General features: G+C 34.7%; 2 protein-coding genes across 5 annotated transcripts; both read left to right on the top strand.

Moving 5' to 3' along the window:
• The first annotated feature begins 1,339 nt into the window (after positions 1–1,339).
• On the top strand, positions 1,340–8,934 carry LOC145616399 (serine/threonine-protein kinase STY13-like). Of its 4 annotated transcripts, none has more exons than XM_081671108.1 (6): positions 1,340–2,206; positions 3,193–3,325; positions 3,485–3,680; positions 4,096–4,220; positions 6,982–7,140; positions 8,292–8,929. In XM_081671108.1, exons 1-6 carry the CDS (start codon positions 2,043–2,045, stop codon positions 8,595–8,597), a joined length of 1,083 nt encoding a protein of 360 aa, XP_081527234.1. In that variant the 5' UTR covers positions 1,340–2,042; the 3' UTR covers positions 8,598–8,929. The 4 variants fall into 4 exon arrangements, with proteins under 4 accessions (XP_081527234.1, XP_081527236.1, XP_081527237.1 ...); XM_081671110.1 differs by having other exon boundaries at positions 2,069–2,206; positions 3,193–3,329; positions 8,292–8,934; XM_081671111.1 differs by having other exon boundaries at positions 2,075–2,202; positions 3,193–3,329; positions 8,292–8,934.
• Positions 8,935–11,197: 2,263 nt separating this feature from the next.
• LOC145617867 (MACPF domain-containing protein CAD1-like) lies at positions 11,198–17,289 on the top strand. Its single transcript, XM_081672622.1, has 7 exons — positions 11,198–11,978; positions 13,768–14,006; positions 14,149–14,344; positions 14,445–14,522; positions 14,931–15,114; positions 15,217–15,380; positions 16,425–17,289. Exons 1-7 carry the CDS (start codon positions 11,721–11,723, stop codon positions 17,052–17,054), a joined length of 1,749 nt encoding a protein of 582 aa, XP_081528748.1. The 5' UTR covers positions 11,198–11,720; the 3' UTR covers positions 17,055–17,289.
• Positions 17,290–19,665: the final 2,376 nt, after the last annotated feature.

The raw sequence follows: 19,665 nt of genomic DNA on the forward strand, positions 1-19,665 counted from the left end.
TCATTTACACCCCTAGTTTCGGGTGGGGGAAATAGCCTCAAATAGGGGGGGGGGGTTTGAGAGTGGTTTGATTTTAGGATCATTCAGGGGGTGTGGTTGGGGTGTGTTTTGATCAAGTGGCTGTGGAAGGAGGGTGGTTTCAACGGTGGGGCGGGGGGGGGGGGGGCTGTTAAGGTTGAGTCAAGGTAAGGGGGTGGACAAGGGGTTATTTAATTATTTTGCTATTGATTTTTTTTGTGTTAATTTTTTGGACCATTCTCATGTTGACACGTGTTAAGTATCCTACAATAACATGTGGTTGACTTTTGTTGACCGATTTGAAATTGTTAGATGAAAATAGAGGTAAAAGTTGGGATTATAGTAAAACAAGCGAAAAGTTGAGATTATTCAAATTAAATTGGGCAAACTTGAGATCATTGTAATGATTTTTTCCATTATATTACTAATAACTAGAGTATTTATAGTTGAATTTAGGGCCTGTTCACATTTACTTAACTTAACTTCAGTTCAGTTCAGTTCAGCTCTAATCAGTTCAGTTCAGTTTAGCTCCTAATTTCCCTCTCTCATAAAATATTCATTTCAGCTCAATTCACAGTTCAGTTCAGTTCAGCTCCAATCAGTTCAGTTAAGTCATTTCAGTTCAGTTCAGCTTAGTTCAGTAAATGTGAACATGCCCTTATGCATCAATTAACCTATACTAAAAGCGAACCTAAAATGACACTTGTCACAATGTCATTAACAATTTTCCCGCCTATTTTACTTTCCATTTTACGAAGATTCGGTAAGGAAATCATTTTATAATAATGAAAAATATCTTTCTTCCACTTAAAATTCTTAACAATAATAACTCTCCATATAAACCCAACTAATATATTTTTATATTTACTTTTGAATTAATAATATGAGTATAATTTTTTTTACAAAATTCAATACAATAATAACTCTTTAAAAAAATTAATCACCACCGTGCATTGCACGGGATTTGAACTAGTTGATATAAATAATAAAGAAACAACATATTATCTAATTTGGAATAGATAAAGTACTCCATGTAATCCAATTATGCCCTTAACCCCTCCATTGTGCTGGTGGCCTACTTACAAATTCCAAGCAAAGAGCAAGCCAAGCCAAGCAAAATTATTTGGAGAGTGATTGAGCTCCCAATACTAAACTAAGGACATCAAGATTTTTCTTTATTAAAAAAAACATGAATCACTTCATATGCTCTCCACGTGTGCACGTCTTATTCGACACATGTATTTTCATATCTCCTTTTTCTCTTTCTCATTTTATTTTAAAAAATCAAATCAAATTTTTTACCTCTCACTTTTTTCAAATAAAATAATAATTAAATAAAAAAAACAAAATACTGACCGGAACAAATTCCTGCGAATATCTTCCCCGGAACTTCCATTTTCACTTTTAGAGAGAGAAAATTAGTGCTTAGAGAGAGAAAGTAAAATTACTCTGCAATTCAAACACCCCACAAAAATTCAGAATTAGGGTTCATTTAATCTTCATTTCAGCTAAAATTAGCTCAACAAAGATTAATTTTTTTTTTTTTAATTTACTAATAAAAGATTCAAACTTTGCTTTTAAATTTTTTCTATAACAATCCCACTAAAATTTCAACCCCTCTTTTTCATTTTTAATCTTTTTTTTGTTGCTTCAAGTGTAAGTTTCTCTGTTCTTTTCGCTACCCTTTTTCCTCCCCACAATTTTGCTTCCATTTTCGGGTACTCAGAAACTTCAAGTTCAATCAAGAACTTTCAAGAAAAAGAATAGTAATAGTAGTATTAAGGGGTTGTTTGTTTGTTTGTTATTTTGGTAATTTCCAAAAAAATTCAACATTTGACTATTCATAAGAGAGAGAAAGTTTGGGTTTTTATGGGGTTGATAAACCCCAGATTCTTCTTTTGATGCAACATTAAAAGGTTTATTTATAAAAAATTAGTTTGATTTTTTTGGGTTTTTCTGGGATTTTTTTTTTTTTTTTTGAAATGAGGCATTCAGGGATTATTTGAGAAAATTAATTAAAGAGTATGAGTTTTGGAAGAGAAGAGAATGATGGTGGGTCAAACAACCCGAATTCTACAAACGGGTCGATCACCGGGTCACTTGATGAGAGTCTTCTGGTTGACCCGAGGTTGTTGTTTATTGGGTCCAAAGTTGGGGAAGGAGCTCATGGCAAGGTTTATGAAGGCAGGTCAGATTAATTTAACCAAAAGAAAAAAAAAATATGGAATTGTTATTTTTATGATTTTGTGTTGTTAATTATTCCCTTTTTTGTGATCATATTGTTAATTGTGTTTCAAAGTTGCTTAATTTAGAGTGTTTATGTTTAAGGCTATGTTAATTTTGTATTTATGTTTGTTTGTTGTTATATTTCTTTACTTGGCTAAGTAATTGCTGATTTCTGTATATGCTGAATTTTGGTTTTCCTTTAGTTTGACTTGGGCCAATAAAACAGTTAAATTTTTTTTTGAAGAGGGCTTAAGAGTAGTTTGTATGCTGTCATCATGCTAATTAGACTGTAACAAGAACAGCAATTCTGTTGAGGTCTAACAGGCTTGAGATTAGGTCTGGTGAGGTCTAGATGTATACCGTCTTACCCCTATTACTGTTGTCTGTTAGTATTTTAGATTGGGGTATGAAAGAATAGTGTAGTTGTAAAGTGTAACCATGTTTCTGTTTTAGAGGGGAGGGGGATGGGGAGAGATTTGATGAACCCTATTTACTTCATATAATAGTAAAGCTCGCCTGAGATTAGTTCCGGATGTATGCCATCTTTCCCCTATTGCAATTGTATTTCGAATTGGGGTATGAAAGAATAGCATAGTTGTAAAGTTTGAGCATTTTTTATTTTGTGTAAGAAAGGGGAAAGGGGGGTAGGAAGCTACAAATATTGCGGAGTATAATGCACCGAAGTATTCCTATGATCTTCATAGTGCACTTAGTTAATGATGCTGATGAAGCTTAAAACATTATGATACACTGAATTTCAGTCTTTAAGTCTTACATTTGACATGGTAAATGATGTCTTGTTGATAAATTTTCGGTGTAGTATTTTATAAGATTATCCTATGTGACTCTTGTTGTTGAGGGCCTTTGTGTAGCACCATATGGGCATTGCTTTGGTATGTACTATGAGTTATTGGTGTAGTAATTTATGCTTCATTTGCCTTAATGCAGATATGGTGACAGAATTGTGGCTATTAAAGTTCTTAACCGTGGGAGTACTACCGACGAGAGGGCTTTGCTTGAAAGTCGCTTTATACGGGAGGTTAACATGATGTCTAGAGTTAAACATGAGAACCTCGTCAAGGCAGGTCTTTAATATTTGATTTGTGTCCCTTTTTCTACTTCAAACCTCCCTATTCCTTCAATCTGTTGCAGCTTAGAAGCTTGTATTTTAGCTGTAATTTTCTGGTTTGGAAATCTACTTCAAGCATGTCATACACATAGTCATTCTTTTTCATTGCAGTTTATCGGAGCTTGCAAAGACCCATTGATGGTTATAGTTACAGAATTGTTACCAGGCCTATCATTGCGGAAGTACTTGAACAGTCTTCGTCCAAATCAGCTAGAGCTAGATGTGGTGTTGAGTTATGCACTTGACATTGCTCGTGCAATGGACTGTCTGCACGCAAATGGAATCATACACAGAGATTTAAAGCCTGGTATTGCCAGGACTATCCTTTGTTTGTAGACTATTTTACATACTGATATATTAGGAAGTGAACTAAATATCAACTACCATCTGTATTTTTTTCTTTGTCCATATAACCTTGTTTGGTAGACTTGGGATGTAATGAGATTGAAGCATTAAAACTAGATCTTTTAATTTTATTTCTCACTTTATTCTACTTGTTTTACAACTGTATGATGAAGTTTTGCTGCTTTTGCTCTCATTTTCTGTTGCCAAGTGTGTTTCTGAATGTATAAACTACATATATTTTAATCATTTCAGCCTTTCAGGTTGTAATGCAAATAACTCTTTTTCTTGATTTATTTGCTTACTTATGTTATTAATGGTGACGACTTTTTGTTCATTGTGGAGACTATATCGATTGTCTATTGTTACGCTGTTTGCAGATAATTTGCTGCTTACTGCCAATCACAAGTCTGTGAAGCTAGCAGATTTTGGTCTTGCGAGAGAAGAAACTCTGACTGAGATGATGACTGCAGAAACTGGGACGTATCGCTGGATGGCTCCTGAGGTAGGTTTTAGTTTTTATTTATTTTTTTGTGCAGTAAATTGAATTTTGTTGGATGATCTCAAATATGGTTCGAAAATACGGTTTTGGTCATGATCCCTAGAACGGCCTTACTTGGCGGGAATAGAGTTGATGCATTGATTGTGGACCGTGACGTGATTGTCGAAATTCGTATTTGATTACAAATTCTTTTTAGAATCTTACAATAGTTGTAACCTATAAGTGCTGTTAGGCTGTTAGAGGCATAGAGCCTTTATTGGGGAGACATGAGGAAACTTTCGCTCTATTCTAAAAAAGCAAGTAATTTTTGAGTGAAACACGAGATGTAACGTTTGATATGTTGAATCATTTGATTCAGATGAGATCGCGGGTTTTTATTGCTCCTTTTATTGAACCGGATGATTTTGGATTGATCAATTGAAAATTCTTTATAATACGGCTGTACTGAAACAATGCGGCCGTATTTTTGCACCTTGAACTCAATGCAAATTATTATAGGAAGAGGGCTACAACATGTCTAGGCATAGGGTGTTTGGTTTTTAAAAGGGTAAAGGAAAGAAGGAGAAAGGAAAGCAACTCCTTTATTTCTCCTAGGTTTTCCTATTTGTCTTTTTATTATTAATAAAAAAAAATAGTAAAGGGAAACCATGTATATCTATCCTTCCATCTACAACCACCACCACCTTTATTTTCCACCACTACTAGTGCCATTCCTCTATCGTTGCCCTCCTCCCTCTACTGCCGCACCGAGGCCAACACCCCTCTCCCTGTATACGTCACTACACCCACTTTCTCTCTCTCTCCTCTTTCTCTTAGATCTACTTCCTCTGTTTCACACATATTGCAACAATTACCATTTTAGGAAATTTCACAAATATTGCAACATTTCCTCATTTGCACATGTTTTCTCTTTCTCTATCCGTATCAAATGGTTCCTATCTTTATTCCTCTCTATCTCTCTCCTCTTCTTATAATCAGTGCCCCCTCCCCATGTTGCAATATAAGGGGAACGAATGAAGTATTATGTTTGATGGAATTTCTTGATGTTAAGGCTTAAGGGTTGATTTTAGAGTAAGTGGTGTGATTTTTAAATGTTTGGAGTTATTTTTGTTGTATTAGGGTTTTTCTGGCATGGTTAGGGTTTTTTTTGAAGTGGTTTGGTGAAATTGTTAGGGTTGGATGGTGGTGGAACGCTGGTTTCGCGTGAGCTGGATGTGTATTCTGTGGGTGGGGTAGGTTTTCAGTGGTGGGTGGTGATTTTGTAGGTGGTTGGGTGGTGGGTTAGTGGTGGATTGGGTATATTTGATTTTTTTTTTATTAATTTTTATATAAGTGGGTGAGTGTTTTTGAAGGGTGCGGCGACACCGGGGGTTAGTGGTGGATCTAGAAAAAATATTTAGCGGGGTCAAAATACATTCGGTATATTTTAATGGGGTCATTTCCTAAAAATACAAGTAATTTTTATAGTAAAAAAATAATTTCACAAGAAAAAGATCTTATTTTTTCATGCTCAAGTGGGGTCAAGGGACCCCACTCAAAAGGCTTGCATCCGCCATTGCCAGGGATTAGGGTGGTTTTTGTTGTCGGTCACTTTTTCGGTGTTTGGGGTGGTTCTGGCAGAGCTTAACAATTCCGGCATTAGATGGTGGTGTTATGGTGTATTGGGGTGGTCATATTGGTAGTTAAGTTGGTTGGGTGTAGAAGAGTTAGGATGACTGCTTGGGGGTGTGAGAATCATGGTAGAAGAAAGTGGTGGAATTGAAGGGGTAAAGTGAATGATTAAATTAGCCTAATAAAAGATAAGGGAATCATGGTAGTTGGTTGCCTTTCCCTATCTTGAATCCCCATAAATAATTGCCATGTTTTCCTCAAAATTGTATACTTTATATTGGCGATGTGAGATGATCCTCAGTTTTATAGGCATGTCTTGCTGACATATCACTTAAGGTTTAAGCTCCTTAATTGAAGTCAACAGAATAGTCATATAAAAGAGATTCTAGCTAGATTATATTCTTTTAGTACTTTAGTTCTTAATTAGTGATAGAGTGGAACCATGAATAGTCCAGTGCAAGAAATTTCATTGCTGTATAGATTGTTTAAAACAGTTGATTGACCAAGAGACTACTATATCCTCTCTTAGGTACTTTCTCTTCTTATTCCCATTTACTCAATTTTACAACCAAAGGATGCCATGGTCTGGCATAATTTAGGATTAATGTTTATTAGTTGTGGCTAATGCTCTGTGATGTACTGTCTTGTAGACCTAGTATGTAATTTGCTAGATTATGTTGATTCCATGCTTTCTTTTATCCTTTTGGTAAATCATATGCACCATGATATTACATATAGATCCACAAAGTAGCTTCCGTTTACATTTAGAGAATATGGATTGTTGTGGATGTATTTCCTGGTTTGTTTTTCCTTCTTTTTACATGAGAACCCTTATCTGAACATTCTATCCCTTATCTGAGCTTAATTTTCCTGATTTGAGTTTGAGCTTATCCTAACTTTCTTAGTTGTTAGCTTAGCCCTTATCAAAGCTAGTTTTTCCTATAACATGTTTGAACTTATCTAAACATAACGCCTCGGTCTTTTAGTCCTTAGGATATTTTCTAAAGAAATGCAATTTTCATATTCCTGGAACAGACAAAAGTTTATAAGTTGTTGAAGATACTATAGGCTTTAAATCAGGCCAGAACATTGTCTTAGTTTCCTTCTGTAGTCTATGATAACCTTGTATATGCATCCTGGTTTGTTCTTGCAGTTGTACAGCACAGTCACTTTACGCCAAGGAGAAAAGAAGCATTACAACAACAGGGTAGATGTGTACAGTTTTGGAATTGTCCTGTGGGAGTTGTTGACTAATCGCATGCCTTTTGAAGGAATGTCCAATTTACAAGCTGCATATGCTGCAGCATTTAAGGTGTGTAGAGTTAATATCTTTCTGCTGTTGCTAGGTGTCATTGTGCACAGCATATAATGATTCTTCTTTTTAATTCTTTGCACCTTATGTTTTCATGGACGCTTTCTTTTATTTGCTTCTTGTAGTCCCGTTGTTTAAACCTGTTTCCTAACTACTCTCTCCCTCCCTATTGTAAGTCAACTTTGCTTGAGGGCACAAAGCCACAAAGATAAACTAGGCAGAAAAGTGAAGAGTTTGAAGTGAGTGTTCTGACTTTTGAAAGATCTTGCCGAAAGTAGGAAGCTAACTTGGAACTGGGACACCCTTTTAGTATTAGTACTAGCAAACCTTCTATGTTTTTTGAGCTTGGTTTATTTTTTTTGAAGAAATTTTGAGCATAGCTCCTACTTCCTACATTATCTAAATTAGTCTGGTGCACATGTGCAGATCAATGCACAGCCTTAGTCTCTGTAAATCAAAACTGAACCGTATCCAGAATGCTTTTAGTTTGCAATCGTTCCAAATTTCCAATATAGAGCAATATGCCTTCAAATATTATGTTGATCTAGATTATTATATGTTACGTTTATCCGGATAAGGATTAGGAAGGCTACATCCATTTGGACCTCTCTTCACCTTCTCAATAAATGGATCCATACTAGGTGGTTGTAATTGTGTATGTACTTTACATAGGGTTGATCATACTTGGAGGTTGCTGAAGTTCTCTTCATTTAACTCAAATTTCTATATCGTTTTCTTACAAGATTATGTATGATCTTAAAAAGAATGTGTTGTTATTGAATGATAATTAAGAATAAGAAATTGTGAAATATACTCCTAAAATTTTGAAAGTGTAGAGAAAAAGTAGTACGAGGGAATGTAGTATGAGTAAATGTTGGGAGTTGTGAGAGGAAGGTTGATTGCTTGATATGATGGAGATACAATGTTTATTGAGACAAGCAAAAACGCAGGAAGATTATTGAGGGTTCAAGGGAGTATGTTAATAGTCCAAAGAGGACCTTTATTCAGTGTTTTACAAAGTTCGGGTTGGACTTTGTTAAAAGCTAAATGCCCTAGCCCCTAGTAGTATCCGTATAATTCCATATAACTATAATACATGTCTTTTAATGTAAAAGTTTCTGAGAATTTTTCTTGTCTTATTTTCAATGCAGCAAGAGAGACCAAAAATTCCAGATGATGTAGCCCCAGAACTTGCATTCATCATACAGTCATGTTGGGTCGAAGACCCTAACTTACGGCCTAGCTTCAGTCAGATTATCCGCATGTTAAATCAATATCTCTTTACACTCCAACCACCAGCACCTCCTCCACAGCCGTGCTTGCCAGAATCAGAGGCCAATCAGGCTGCTTCAACAAGTAATGGTGCCATTACCGAGTTCTCAGCACGTGCTAGGGGGAAATTCTCTTTTATTCGCCAACTTTTTGCTGCTACAAGGAGGACAAAGAACTTGCAATAAAGAAAATCGGGTAAAATTTTGTGTTGAAACATTCAATAGACGGTTATTTTCTTCTCTTCCTCTTTTTTTTGTGTAATATCTTTTGATTAGTTGGAAAACTTGATGATTAGCTCAGGATAAGAATTATTGAAAGAGATAGCATGTTAGAGGGGGAACATGTTCATGTTCAGAAATAAAAGGAAATACACAAGTTGTCAATATTACACCAACGTTCACTTCATTGTAAAGAAAATATATATGGCTTGATCACTTTGTTGCTCGGCAAGATTCATATAGAGTGATGGATGTGGAGTAGTGCCGTAATGAGATGATTTATACACGTATATATCCTTTGATGTAGCTTGTTTCAGTTTTGGTGCATCTCGTTAAACATGTTTATATGGTCTCAGAGACTCGAAGTATGTGTGATCAATCCTTGTGGTCGTTGTGGATTAACTAGAGTACAATCTGTAAGCCTAATACGAAGTATGTTACGTGGAAGGTTTTAAATCATTTGTTAGGAGTCCTCTAATTAAGTCACCATGTTGCAATGCTGCAGTAAGGACACTGGCTTTACTTGGTCCACTGTGTTATGTTATCAGTTTATAACTTTACGAATAAACGGCCTCTGAATCCCAAGTGTGAGGCTCGAGACTCTCACGTAGCTCATTGTCGGGAATTTCCCTATCTCTTCCCCCTGACGGTGATCTGCTGAAAGTTACACCTCACACCCTTATGACTTCCAAATCGAGTACAAACCACAATAAAAGTGATGGTAGTCATGGATTCTTTCTTTTGGTAATTATTTGCTGTATTTATTTGCATAAGGGGGGTTGAAGAATCAGCTTATATTATGGAGTAATATTATGTCAATGAAGGTTACTCTATTTGCTTATAAAAATATCCTTAGCAAAGTTACAATTGTTGTTGCATATCAAATTCTTATAGCAGTGAAAAAAAATATTGTTTGATTCATCCTATTGTAAAAGAAAAATAAATTTCTTTTTGGATTTCATGTAAGTCTACATAAGTCATGAGAAATACTAAACTCAAAAAGCTGACCTTGGACAAATCTCGAGGCACTTGCTACAACTAAAACAATAATGTGATAAAGTATATAAACTGATTCTTGGCTTTAACCACGAGGTTCAACATTCGATTGAGTTACTTTAACATGGTATCAAGAGCCAATAAGTATGAAGAGGGTTTATGCCGCATTCATATTCCACACTTCAACCATCGACTTAAGCTTCATAGCTAAATATTTTGAACAAATTTGGTTATTCCCAACTTATAAAATACTAAAAGCACCAATTTGATAATTGCTAATGTTGGTAAAAATACATGCTAATTCCAATAACAAAATAATGAAGATGAAAGGGAAATACTTGATTGAAGATATCAATAACACAGTTGTGTTGCGGAACAGAATATAATGCATTAGAAGCGAAATTCGTGTACCCGAACCCGAAGATTGGAATTACTCAAGAACTGTTCGGATCTCAAAGGGTAGGTTTGTGTTTTTGTGTTTAGGGTTTAGAGATAACAAAATTGTATATCTCAATTTGAGGGTTTAGTAGAGTATATATATATGTGTACAAAGAAAGGATATAAATGAAGCAAACAAGGCATCCTCGCTAAGCCCACAAGCGGCCGAGCTCTTGACGAGCGAGCTATCGATCGACCCTACCGCAAGCAACAAGAGTAGCGAGCTATCGCTCGTTGGTACGCGAGCTATAGCTAGCATCTACCACAAGCAAAGCGACCATCCGAGCTATCGCTAACTCGAACACGAGCTCTAGCTCGGACTTGCCGTAGCTCATATGCCATGTGAGCTATAGCTCTAACGCTAGCTCGACCTGGCGTAGCTTTACTTGCCTTGCGACCTATAGATCTCTCGCTAGCTTCGTGCATACAACGTCGCTAAAGGGTAACAACACTCACTTAGCAACACTCCAATTGCATTACAAGTATTATTACTCCAACATCTAACTACCTAAAATTTTATTTTATTTTACTACCATGACACAAAAATATATATTTTGCTACCATATAATGGTTTTCGTAAGGGTTCTATTAGTGGTTAGCTATTAAATTTTTTCCTTGAACTGCATGTCGAAATTTATTCCCTTAAAGTTTTAGTGGGTTAGTTTTGATCATAAGGAACCAAATTGGGCTCGAAATTGAAAAAAAAATAACGTGTCTTGTTTTGCGTGTCAAAATATATACTGACTTGTGTGTTACTATTCTTTTTGCCACGAAAATTGCTCAGGTAAAGTAGTAGCCTAGTAGGAGTCATTTTAGCTCGTAAACTTCCAAATTGAGCTCTAAATTGATAAAAAAAACCGCAAATGCCTCGTTTTACGTGTCTGAATTGAGCTCGTAATTGACATTATTAGCCACGTAAAATGAGATATTTATGTTATTTTAGGACATATTAGTAAATACAACGGTAAACACAAACGTAACACGATATGACAAGACAAAAGGGACATGGGAGCTAGGGGGTGATATCTTAGGAGTTGGGAGTTTAGGACAAGTTAGTAAAATGTAACAGTAATACTGAGTCAGTCAGTCAGTCGTTGTAGTGGTAGTTTAGTAGACTAGACAAGTCAATCTTTAATTTTAACAACAATCGTGGAGAGAGAAACACTTCACCGCGCAGCTTCTTCCAGATTTTAGAGAGAGAAAACTAACAAACAAACAAACCAAAACAAAAAGAAAGAAAGAAACTTGCTTCAAATGAATTGGGATTCAAGATCTAGATTAGTGAGAAACAGATATTGAGCAAGTTTTCATCGAAATTCCTCCGTATCATTCTTGAGAAATGTCTTCTTTTATTTTGTAGATGGTCAACTATAAAGCTTCTTTACTTGGAAATTGAAACTGGGTTTACTTTGAATTTGGTCATGAATTTCGTAGGAAATTTCTGCACCAATTACCCAATTGAAGTTTTGAGATTGGGACCTAATTTTCCTTTTATTTTCTTACCAATTTCTGGGTTTCTAAAAAAATCCCTAATTAATTAGGGTTTTGGGTATTCAATATGACCCTTTAATTTTTCTGGGTTTCCTTTAAATTTGACAGATTTCATCTTATTTTTTTTTAATTTTAATTTTTTTGGGGTTTTGGGTTTTAGCTTAAATGGATGGAAATGAAGCAGCTTTGCATACTGCTATTAATGCAATTGAAGCTTTAGGAAGAGGTTTTGATTTGAACTTTGATACAAGGTTGTTGTATTGCAAAGGAATTGCTGGGTCTAGGATTCTCCAAATTGATGAAGAACCCACTTGGGATTTAAGGTTGTCGAATCATATGATTATCCCTAATGTTCCTAGGTCTATCAAAACTGAACACTTCCACGAAGGTCGGGAGAGTTTTAGTGTTTGCTCTTATGATGAGGTAATGCTCTATAATATCTCCTCTTTCAATTAGAGTCGATTTTAGATGTTTGTTCTTTTTGTTATTCTTATAAAAATGGAGCCGGAAAGGCCGAGGTGGGGACGGGATTTGATCCTAGGTCTTGGGCAAGTCTTTTACCAACTAAGCGAGCTGACATCCATAGTGTGTGTGTTTTTCTTGTTGTGGTTTGTGGGATTTGGTTGTTATTGCAAATAATTAGTGTTGATCATCTAAACTGGTTTTAATTTTCTTATTATCTGAAATTTTACAAATTTTATTGTTCTGGTGATGATTGTTGTATTATAGGTGTTAAGATGCATCTTTTATATGGTTTATTTATCAATTTGTATTTTAGCTGTAACCTTAATTAGAGAGCATTTATGTGGATTTTGGGTTTTACCTATAATTTTGTGCCATTATTATCGAACAACAAAGGCTATTGCTGTTTTGGTTTAGAAAGTTTATTATAATAATTTTTATGTATGGCTTGAGAGGTTGGATCCTATCCAGTCTCCGTTTTGCGTTTTCTAGTTCAACGAACATCTGTTGTCGTTGGAATATTTGTTATTGGTGTTTTCATTCCTGAGCTAAGGGTTAGATGATTGAGTTAGGCAACTCGCAAGCTCAGTTGTTCGTTGTAAATGGAAGTATAAATTGAGCTTATAAGACGGTGCATTTGCTTGAAGTGGGATGGTAATTCATACTGCTTCATTGTGCATGTAGAGTTTATGCTACTCATGGTTAGTCCTGTAAGAAGTTTTGGACATTAGAACTTCAATCAACAAAGGCTGAAATTTGAGAGACTGGAAAACTTCTTTTGTTCAGATGCTGAAGAGTGGGATACTTGTAAAGTGGATCTTCATCTAGGAAAAGTTCATCTTGCATCTCCTGCTTACTATAAGCCTCCTTGCAGTGCTTGATCAGTAACATTCAGGAGATTCACTGTTCCTCTTTGGCTATTTAAGGAAGCTGAAGGACATCTCGAAGGGGTAAGAATTGGAATGGGAAGTGGAAGCTGGAGGGTGTCTTACACCTAGGTAACGCTTGTGAGGGATGATATTTATGTATCTAAGAGAAAATTGATTCTTATGCAATCCTTTGTAGTATGAGAAGTGGTAGTTTGTTGCAGATACACGGGAAGTGATTGCTCAACCATGGAAAGTTCTGCTAAATGCCATCAAGTTACATTCATTGGCTTTGGAGTTCCATGCATATGAAACTTACTGAATTTAAATGTGAATTGTCGAGCAAATATTATGAATGCTTGATGACAAGATTAAAGTTGACTGAACTTTTAGTAAGGGGTGTAATGTTGGTCTACAAGGGTGTCAAGAAAAGGATGACTTGACTCAGAATCAGTTAAATGTTTGAAAAATTGTCGTGTTGGGTTGACTGTTAAGTTAAAGGCATTAGATAATGATCATGAAAGATTGCATTGCTACCTGTAGCTGATCTGATTGTATCTTTGGTTATCTGGACCATATTAGGGTCACATCAAAATACATAGTATACGATTATATGAAACCTTTATCTTCTTTGTTTGTGACTTGTCTACTTTCTACTTGGAAGCCTTGATTCTTGGAATCTATTGTATTGGGAGTGGTAGTTTTGTTACTAGATACCTATAACTGTAGGGAATTTCTTAAGAAAAAAAAAAGATTTACATTTACAAGTTTCCCCTGTTTGGCTCTTCAGAGAGTTCCCCTTTTCACCCCTGTCAGCTTGCAGCATGTTATCTCAATGTACTTGTTTTGTCATTCTAATTCATCTCTCATGGCTTTTGCATCAGATGGTGAAGCACTTTAATAAAAAAGCTGAGCTAATGGCTGACATTCCTCTTGGAAGTTTCAATTCTGCATTTAATTTTACTGGTTCGAAGCACATTGATGCAACATCCACTAAATCCTTATCAGTGGAAGGGTTTGTCATCCCACTTGCCAAATTTCAGCTTGCTAAGTCTTCATTGGTTCTACAGGAGAATGTCATCAGGGCTATCCCTACTTCATGGGATCCACCTTCATTAGCTAGGTATGAGTGTTCACTGAACTCCTGTGGTGTTTTAAACAATTGACAGGGTTGTATTACTTTATATTTGTGATGCCACTTATTGCTTATAATGACTTTTTTTTTATTTTATTCATTTATTTTTATTTTTTTTTATTTCCACCAGTTTTATTGAAAACTTTGGGACACATGTTATTACATCCATTACCATCGGTGGTAAAGACGTAATATATGTTAAACAGCATCAATCATCACCTTTATCTGCCATGGAAATGAAGAATTATGTTCAAGAGATTGGAAACCAGAGGTTTATGCAAACCGATCCTCGTACAAGTTCAGGTCCAATTAGAGTAAAGGATAAGGCTAGTCTCAGAATGTTTCTTCTATTGGTTGTCTCCATTAGCGTGAGCTTCATATTTTGACTCAGTTCTCATGCTTGATTTCTTCCGATTGTTGTTACAGGTTGGAGATTCAAGCTTGTTCAACAGCCAAGGAATATATCCGCAACCGGCAAATGTTCCATCTCTTAATGGAAAAGAAGTAAGGACTTCAATGCTTACTTATAATGAAATCCATGTGTTTGTGGAACATATGAAGCTTACTCTGGAAATTAGCATGACGTTCCTTTACTATTATTATTTCTTTATTTTCCATAGGAATTTTTACCTGGGCTGAGATTTAGTATCACAATTGAGACAATAATGCTACATTGGGGCCAAATTTTTAATGTAAATAAAAATTGTGATTTTGAGTAGCTTTATCTCCTTAATTTGGGACTTAAAATTTACTTAATAGGTACTTGGTGTATTTCTGAAATGTAGGGATGTACGGTCCACAGGGTACTATTTGAAAATTCCCTTGTTCTTTATTTTGTCTTTGTGAGTGCTGACATGATTTTTATACTCTATTTTGTTACATCCTAATTCCTTCGTGCAACTGGTCATGCAGGATATCACTGTCATTTTTAGGCGGAGGGGAGGTGATGATCTGGAGCAAAGTCACAAACAATGGCTTATGACTGTGCATTCTTCTCCAGACATCATTGAGATGACCTTTGTCCCGATAACTGATCTGATTAAAGATTTAGCAAGAAAAGAACACCTCAGCCGAGCAATTAATCTCTATCTGGAATGTAAGCTGTCACCGTATTCGATGAAGTCTGTTTCAGCATGAACATATAATAATTAGGTTTTTCAGTTTACAAGATTTTTCATGTAATTAACTGTATTTGCAGACAAGCCTCCGATTGAGGAGTTAAGATATTTCTTGGAGTTTCAAGTACCTCGGGTATGGGCCCCTATGCACGATAGACATCCCGGTCATCAACGAAAGGAACCTGTGTGTCCATCTTTGCAGTTTAGTTTAATGGGGCAGAAGCTTTATGTTAGCCAAGAGCAGGTAACTTTGCATTCACTTACATGTTTCTGCATATTTATATGCTTGCCTAGATATATATATCAAGACTACTATTTGCCTGTGTTGCTTCTTCCTTAACCTTGGAAATGTTGGAACTGGCCGGTGGCTAATGATTTCATTGAGTCTTTCCTGGATCATGGAAGACATTTTATTCAAGTTCAATTTGATGTAACCTGTTTGATGGGTCCATAATATCAAAATTTTATGTTCCAGACCTAATTTTTTTAACTTGACAATAGAAGCCGGTTTTATAACACGGATTTATATCTTTATATAGTTTTATAATTTATCTTTTTGCCGATATCTTGTACACTTTCCTTCTAGTTCTTTTTAAAACTAAATTTATCATCTCTTACTTGGCAAGTAGTCTTGATCTCCTCTCAACACATGGGTCGCTTCATTGGATGAGTTAGTTAGCCTTTAATTCCACGACGTTAATTATATTGGCGGATGAAGGGGGTTTATTATGGGGTTAGAAACTTATTATTGTGCATTGAGGATTGAAGAAATGTCACACAGATCTAAATTAGAGAGAGATGAAGAGTTAAGGGGCTGAAAACTGAGAATTATTTATCCATTGAAAGGAGATAGTTTTGCCCGAAGTTTCTTATTGTTAGAGGTGGATCCAGAAAAAATATTTAACAGGGTCAAAATACATTTAATATATTTTAATGGGGTCATTTGATATAAATACAAGTACTTTTTATAGTAAAAAAAATAATTTTATAAGCAAAAATTCTTTTGTATCAAGCTCAAGTGGGGTCAAGGGACCCCACAAATATGGCTTGCATCCGCCACTGATTATTGTCCTACAAATAACGAGAACACTGTTATTTTCCAAGCATTAGATCTGGTTCATAGAATCACAGCTAAAAGTTGCATTTCCTCTCTACCCAAATATTGTTTGGAGAAGAGGAGTTTGTTTGGAAATAATTGTCCAGTTTAAACTGGCCTACTCAATGTATCCAGTGCTTTCTGTTGTGTTTTTGTGTTTGCATCTCATGTCTTTGTATCTCGTATATGCAGGTTTCTGTAGGGCGTAAACCTGTAACCGGACTAAGATTATTTTTAGATGGAGCCAAGCAGAACCGATTATGTATTCATCTTCAGCACCTGGCATCTCTCCCAAAAATCATGGTTCCATATTGGGACTCTCATGTAGCAATTGGTGCACCCAAATGGCGTGGACCTGAGGAACAAGATAGTCGGTGGTTTGAACCTGTGAAATGGAAAAACTTTTCTCATGTGAGTACTGCTCCCATTGAGAGCCCTGAGACTTTTGCTGGAGAGCTTTCTGGAGTCCACATTGTCACAGGAGCTCAGCTCGGAGTGTGGGATTTTGGATCAAGAAATGTCTTGTACATGAAACTCCTTTACTCTAGGCTTCCAGAATGCACTATAAGGAGGTCATTGTGGGATCATTCTCCAGCAGAGAAACCCAAGAAAACGGGTGGTTCAGAAAGCACTTCTGGTGTGTCTAGTTCAGGCTCATCAGAAAGTGTCAACGGCAACAAGTTGGTGAAATTTGTAGACATGTCAGAAATGACGAAGGGCCCAGAAGATCTTCCTGGTCATTGGTTGGTAACGGGTGGAAAACTGGGTATTGAGAAAGGGAAGATTGTTTTGAGAGTGAAGTATTCATTGTTGAATTATTAAGGAGATTTAGTTTCATGTTTTTGTGCAGTTGTGGCGTCTAGTTTGATGTTTAATGCAAGTGAATTGGTTTAAGTAGCTGTGTAATTTGTTGTCTGGCTATCGGGGGATTGATAAATGTGCATTTTTTTCCAATTTTGGTGTTAGTTATCTATTCAGCAACCATTGTAAAGTTTGTAGATAATGCTAATTTTGCTTGTATAAGTTACCTTAAAAATGATGTTCGAGTTTCCTATCAGCTCCTAAGTTTCCATGCCATTGAATCTTTTTTCTGTTTCGGTATATGAATGCAGAATACCCAGCTAGCTGCTGAACCCCATATTTGAGCAACGGAGAGTATCAAAAGCAGAAATACGATAACTGTGATATCAGGGTGTCAAAATTAATCCTACGATAAAGTCTTTCATACTGGCAAATACTTGCTGATGACGAGTACATGCTTGCTGAATGTAGTAGCAATTTATGAATTTATAATTGTGATTTTCATGTTCAATTGATTATTGTTACCTAAAGCTTTATAAAACAAATTCTTCAAATTCTTTAACCTAGATCCTTATGTTAAATGGTCATTTCATGCATTTGTGCGAATTAGTTGACATTCTAGTAGAGTAGAATAAGTGTTACAATTTCTAATCATTATATATATATATATATATATATATATATATATATATATATATATATATATATATATATATATATATATATATATATATATATATATATAGGGAAAGACTCTCGTGAGAACCCCTCCTTTATGTGAGAATTCTTCTTATATGAGAACACTTTTTATGTTCTAAATTTTGACTCGTATGTTCTAAATTTTAAATCGGATGTTCCAAACTTTTCCCCAGGTGTTTAAAATTAAATCAGATGTTCTAAATTAGTACTCACATGTTCTAAAGCATAATTTAGTTAAGTTAGATGTTATAAATTTTCAATGACTTATTCCAAAATATTAACTTATATGTTCTAAATTTTAAAACGTGCGTGTGTTCTAAGATTTTTAGTTATATGTTCTAAATTTGAAAACATATGTTCCAATTTTCACTCGCATGTTCTAAATTTTTACTCATATATTCTAAATTTTGTTATTTTGTACTACGTACATTATATCTTAGGTTTTTTTAATAGCACATGTACAACTATTGTATATGCTATAGGCTTGTAATATAAATGGATTTAATATATATCCCTAGATTACACGTGTCAGCGCCCCATAAAAATTTTCCCGCCTAAAAACTCTCTCTTTTTTATTTTTTTATTTTAATTTTTTTTTTCAAAAAACTTGAAGTTAGTTTTACAATTTAGAAAATAAGTTAACCATGCTTATCACTTTCCATATTCAATTTTGACTTAATAAAAAACGAAAGTTGTATTAATTTTTATAAAATCTAATTGTATTGTTGATCGACTAATTAAATCATCGTACATCTTTCAAAAAAAAAAAATCATCAAACAAAATTAATGTTCTATTATATATATATATATATATATATATATATATATATATATATATATATATATATATATATATATATATATATATATATATATATATATATATATATATATATATATAGGGGAAGTAGGGGAAGGCTCTTGTGAGAATTTTTCTTATGTGAGAACACTCTTTATGTTCTAAATTTTTACTCGTATGTTCTAAATTTTAAATCTGATGTTCTAAACTTTTCCTTAGGTGTTCTAAATTAAATCAAATGTTCTAATTTAGTACTCACATGTTCTAAACCATAAATTAGTTAAGTTTGATGTCATAAATTTTAAATAACTTGTTCCAAAATTTTAACTTATATGTTCTAAATTTTAAAACATGTGTTCTAAGATTTTTAATCATATGTTCCAGATTTTAAAGCGTATGTTCTATTTTTTTTACACGTATGTTCTAAATTCTTTACTCACACTTTCTATATTCTATATCAGTTTGTTCTAAATTTTTATTCACATGTTCATAATCTTAAGTCAGATGTTCTAAATTTTACTCATATGTTTAAAATTTCATAAAACAAATTTTTTAAATTTTTAATCACTTGTTCTAATTCTAAAATCAGATGTTCTAAACATATTACTCACACAAATGTTCTAATTTATTACTCATATGTTCAGAATTTTAATTTGAGTCACATGTTCTAAATTTTAACTCGCATGTTCTAAATTTTTACTCACATGTTCTAAAATTTTACTCACATGTTCTAAAATTTTACTCACATGTTCTAAATTTTAAATCAGTTCTCATATAAGTATAAATTCTCACATATGGACCTATTCTCACCGGATCCCTCCCCTATATATATATATATATATTTTTTTTTTTTGTGGTTTGTATTTTCTTAGTTTTACCTATGCAAAAAATGGAACACTGGAACGGGGCGATAGAGATTGATTAAGGTACTACATACTCATGTGTGGTGTGGGTGGTGTATGGCAAAATGGTAGTATGTGTTAAGATTGTTTCTAATAAAAAAGGCAGCGGAACCACACTATCCTGCGTCTAACGTGGTACCCATGAGAATTTTGGAAAAAGGTGACTATTGAGAAAATCAAGCTGCCATACGTACCTCGCAAACTTTGCAAACCAAAGCATACACTACATATC

Source organism: Chenopodium album, chromosome 26 (genome assembly GCF_948465745.1).
Source record: "Chenopodium album chromosome 26, dcCheAlbu1.1, whole genome shotgun sequence".
NCBI lineage: Eukaryota > Viridiplantae > Streptophyta > Magnoliopsida > Caryophyllales > Amaranthaceae > Chenopodium > Chenopodium album.

Excerpts from the sequence above, each read along its gene's own strand:
- LOC145616399 (XM_081671108.1), top strand. The coding sequence starts at position 2,043 with ATGAGTTTTGGAAGAGAAGAGAATGATGGTGGGTCAAACAACCCGAAT. Across the intron at positions 3,326-3,484 it reads AACATGAGAACCTCGTCAAG|TTTATCGGAGCTTGCAAAGA; the intron begins GCAGGTCTTTAA and ends TTTTCATTGCAG. Across the intron at positions 3,681-4,095 it reads ACACAGAGATTTAAAGCCTG|ATAATTTGCTGCTTACTGCC; the intron begins GTATTGCCAGGA and ends CGCTGTTTGCAG.
- LOC145617867 (XM_081672622.1), top strand. The coding sequence starts at position 11,721 with ATGGATGGAAATGAAGCAGCTTTGCATACTGCTATTAATGCAATTGAA. Across the intron at positions 14,523-14,930 it reads CATCTCTTAATGGAAAAGAA|GATATCACTGTCATTTTTAG; the intron begins GTAAGGACTTCA and ends CTGGTCATGCAG. Across the intron at positions 15,381-16,424 it reads TTTATGTTAGCCAAGAGCAG|GTTTCTGTAGGGCGTAAACC; the intron begins GTAACTTTGCAT and ends TCGTATATGCAG.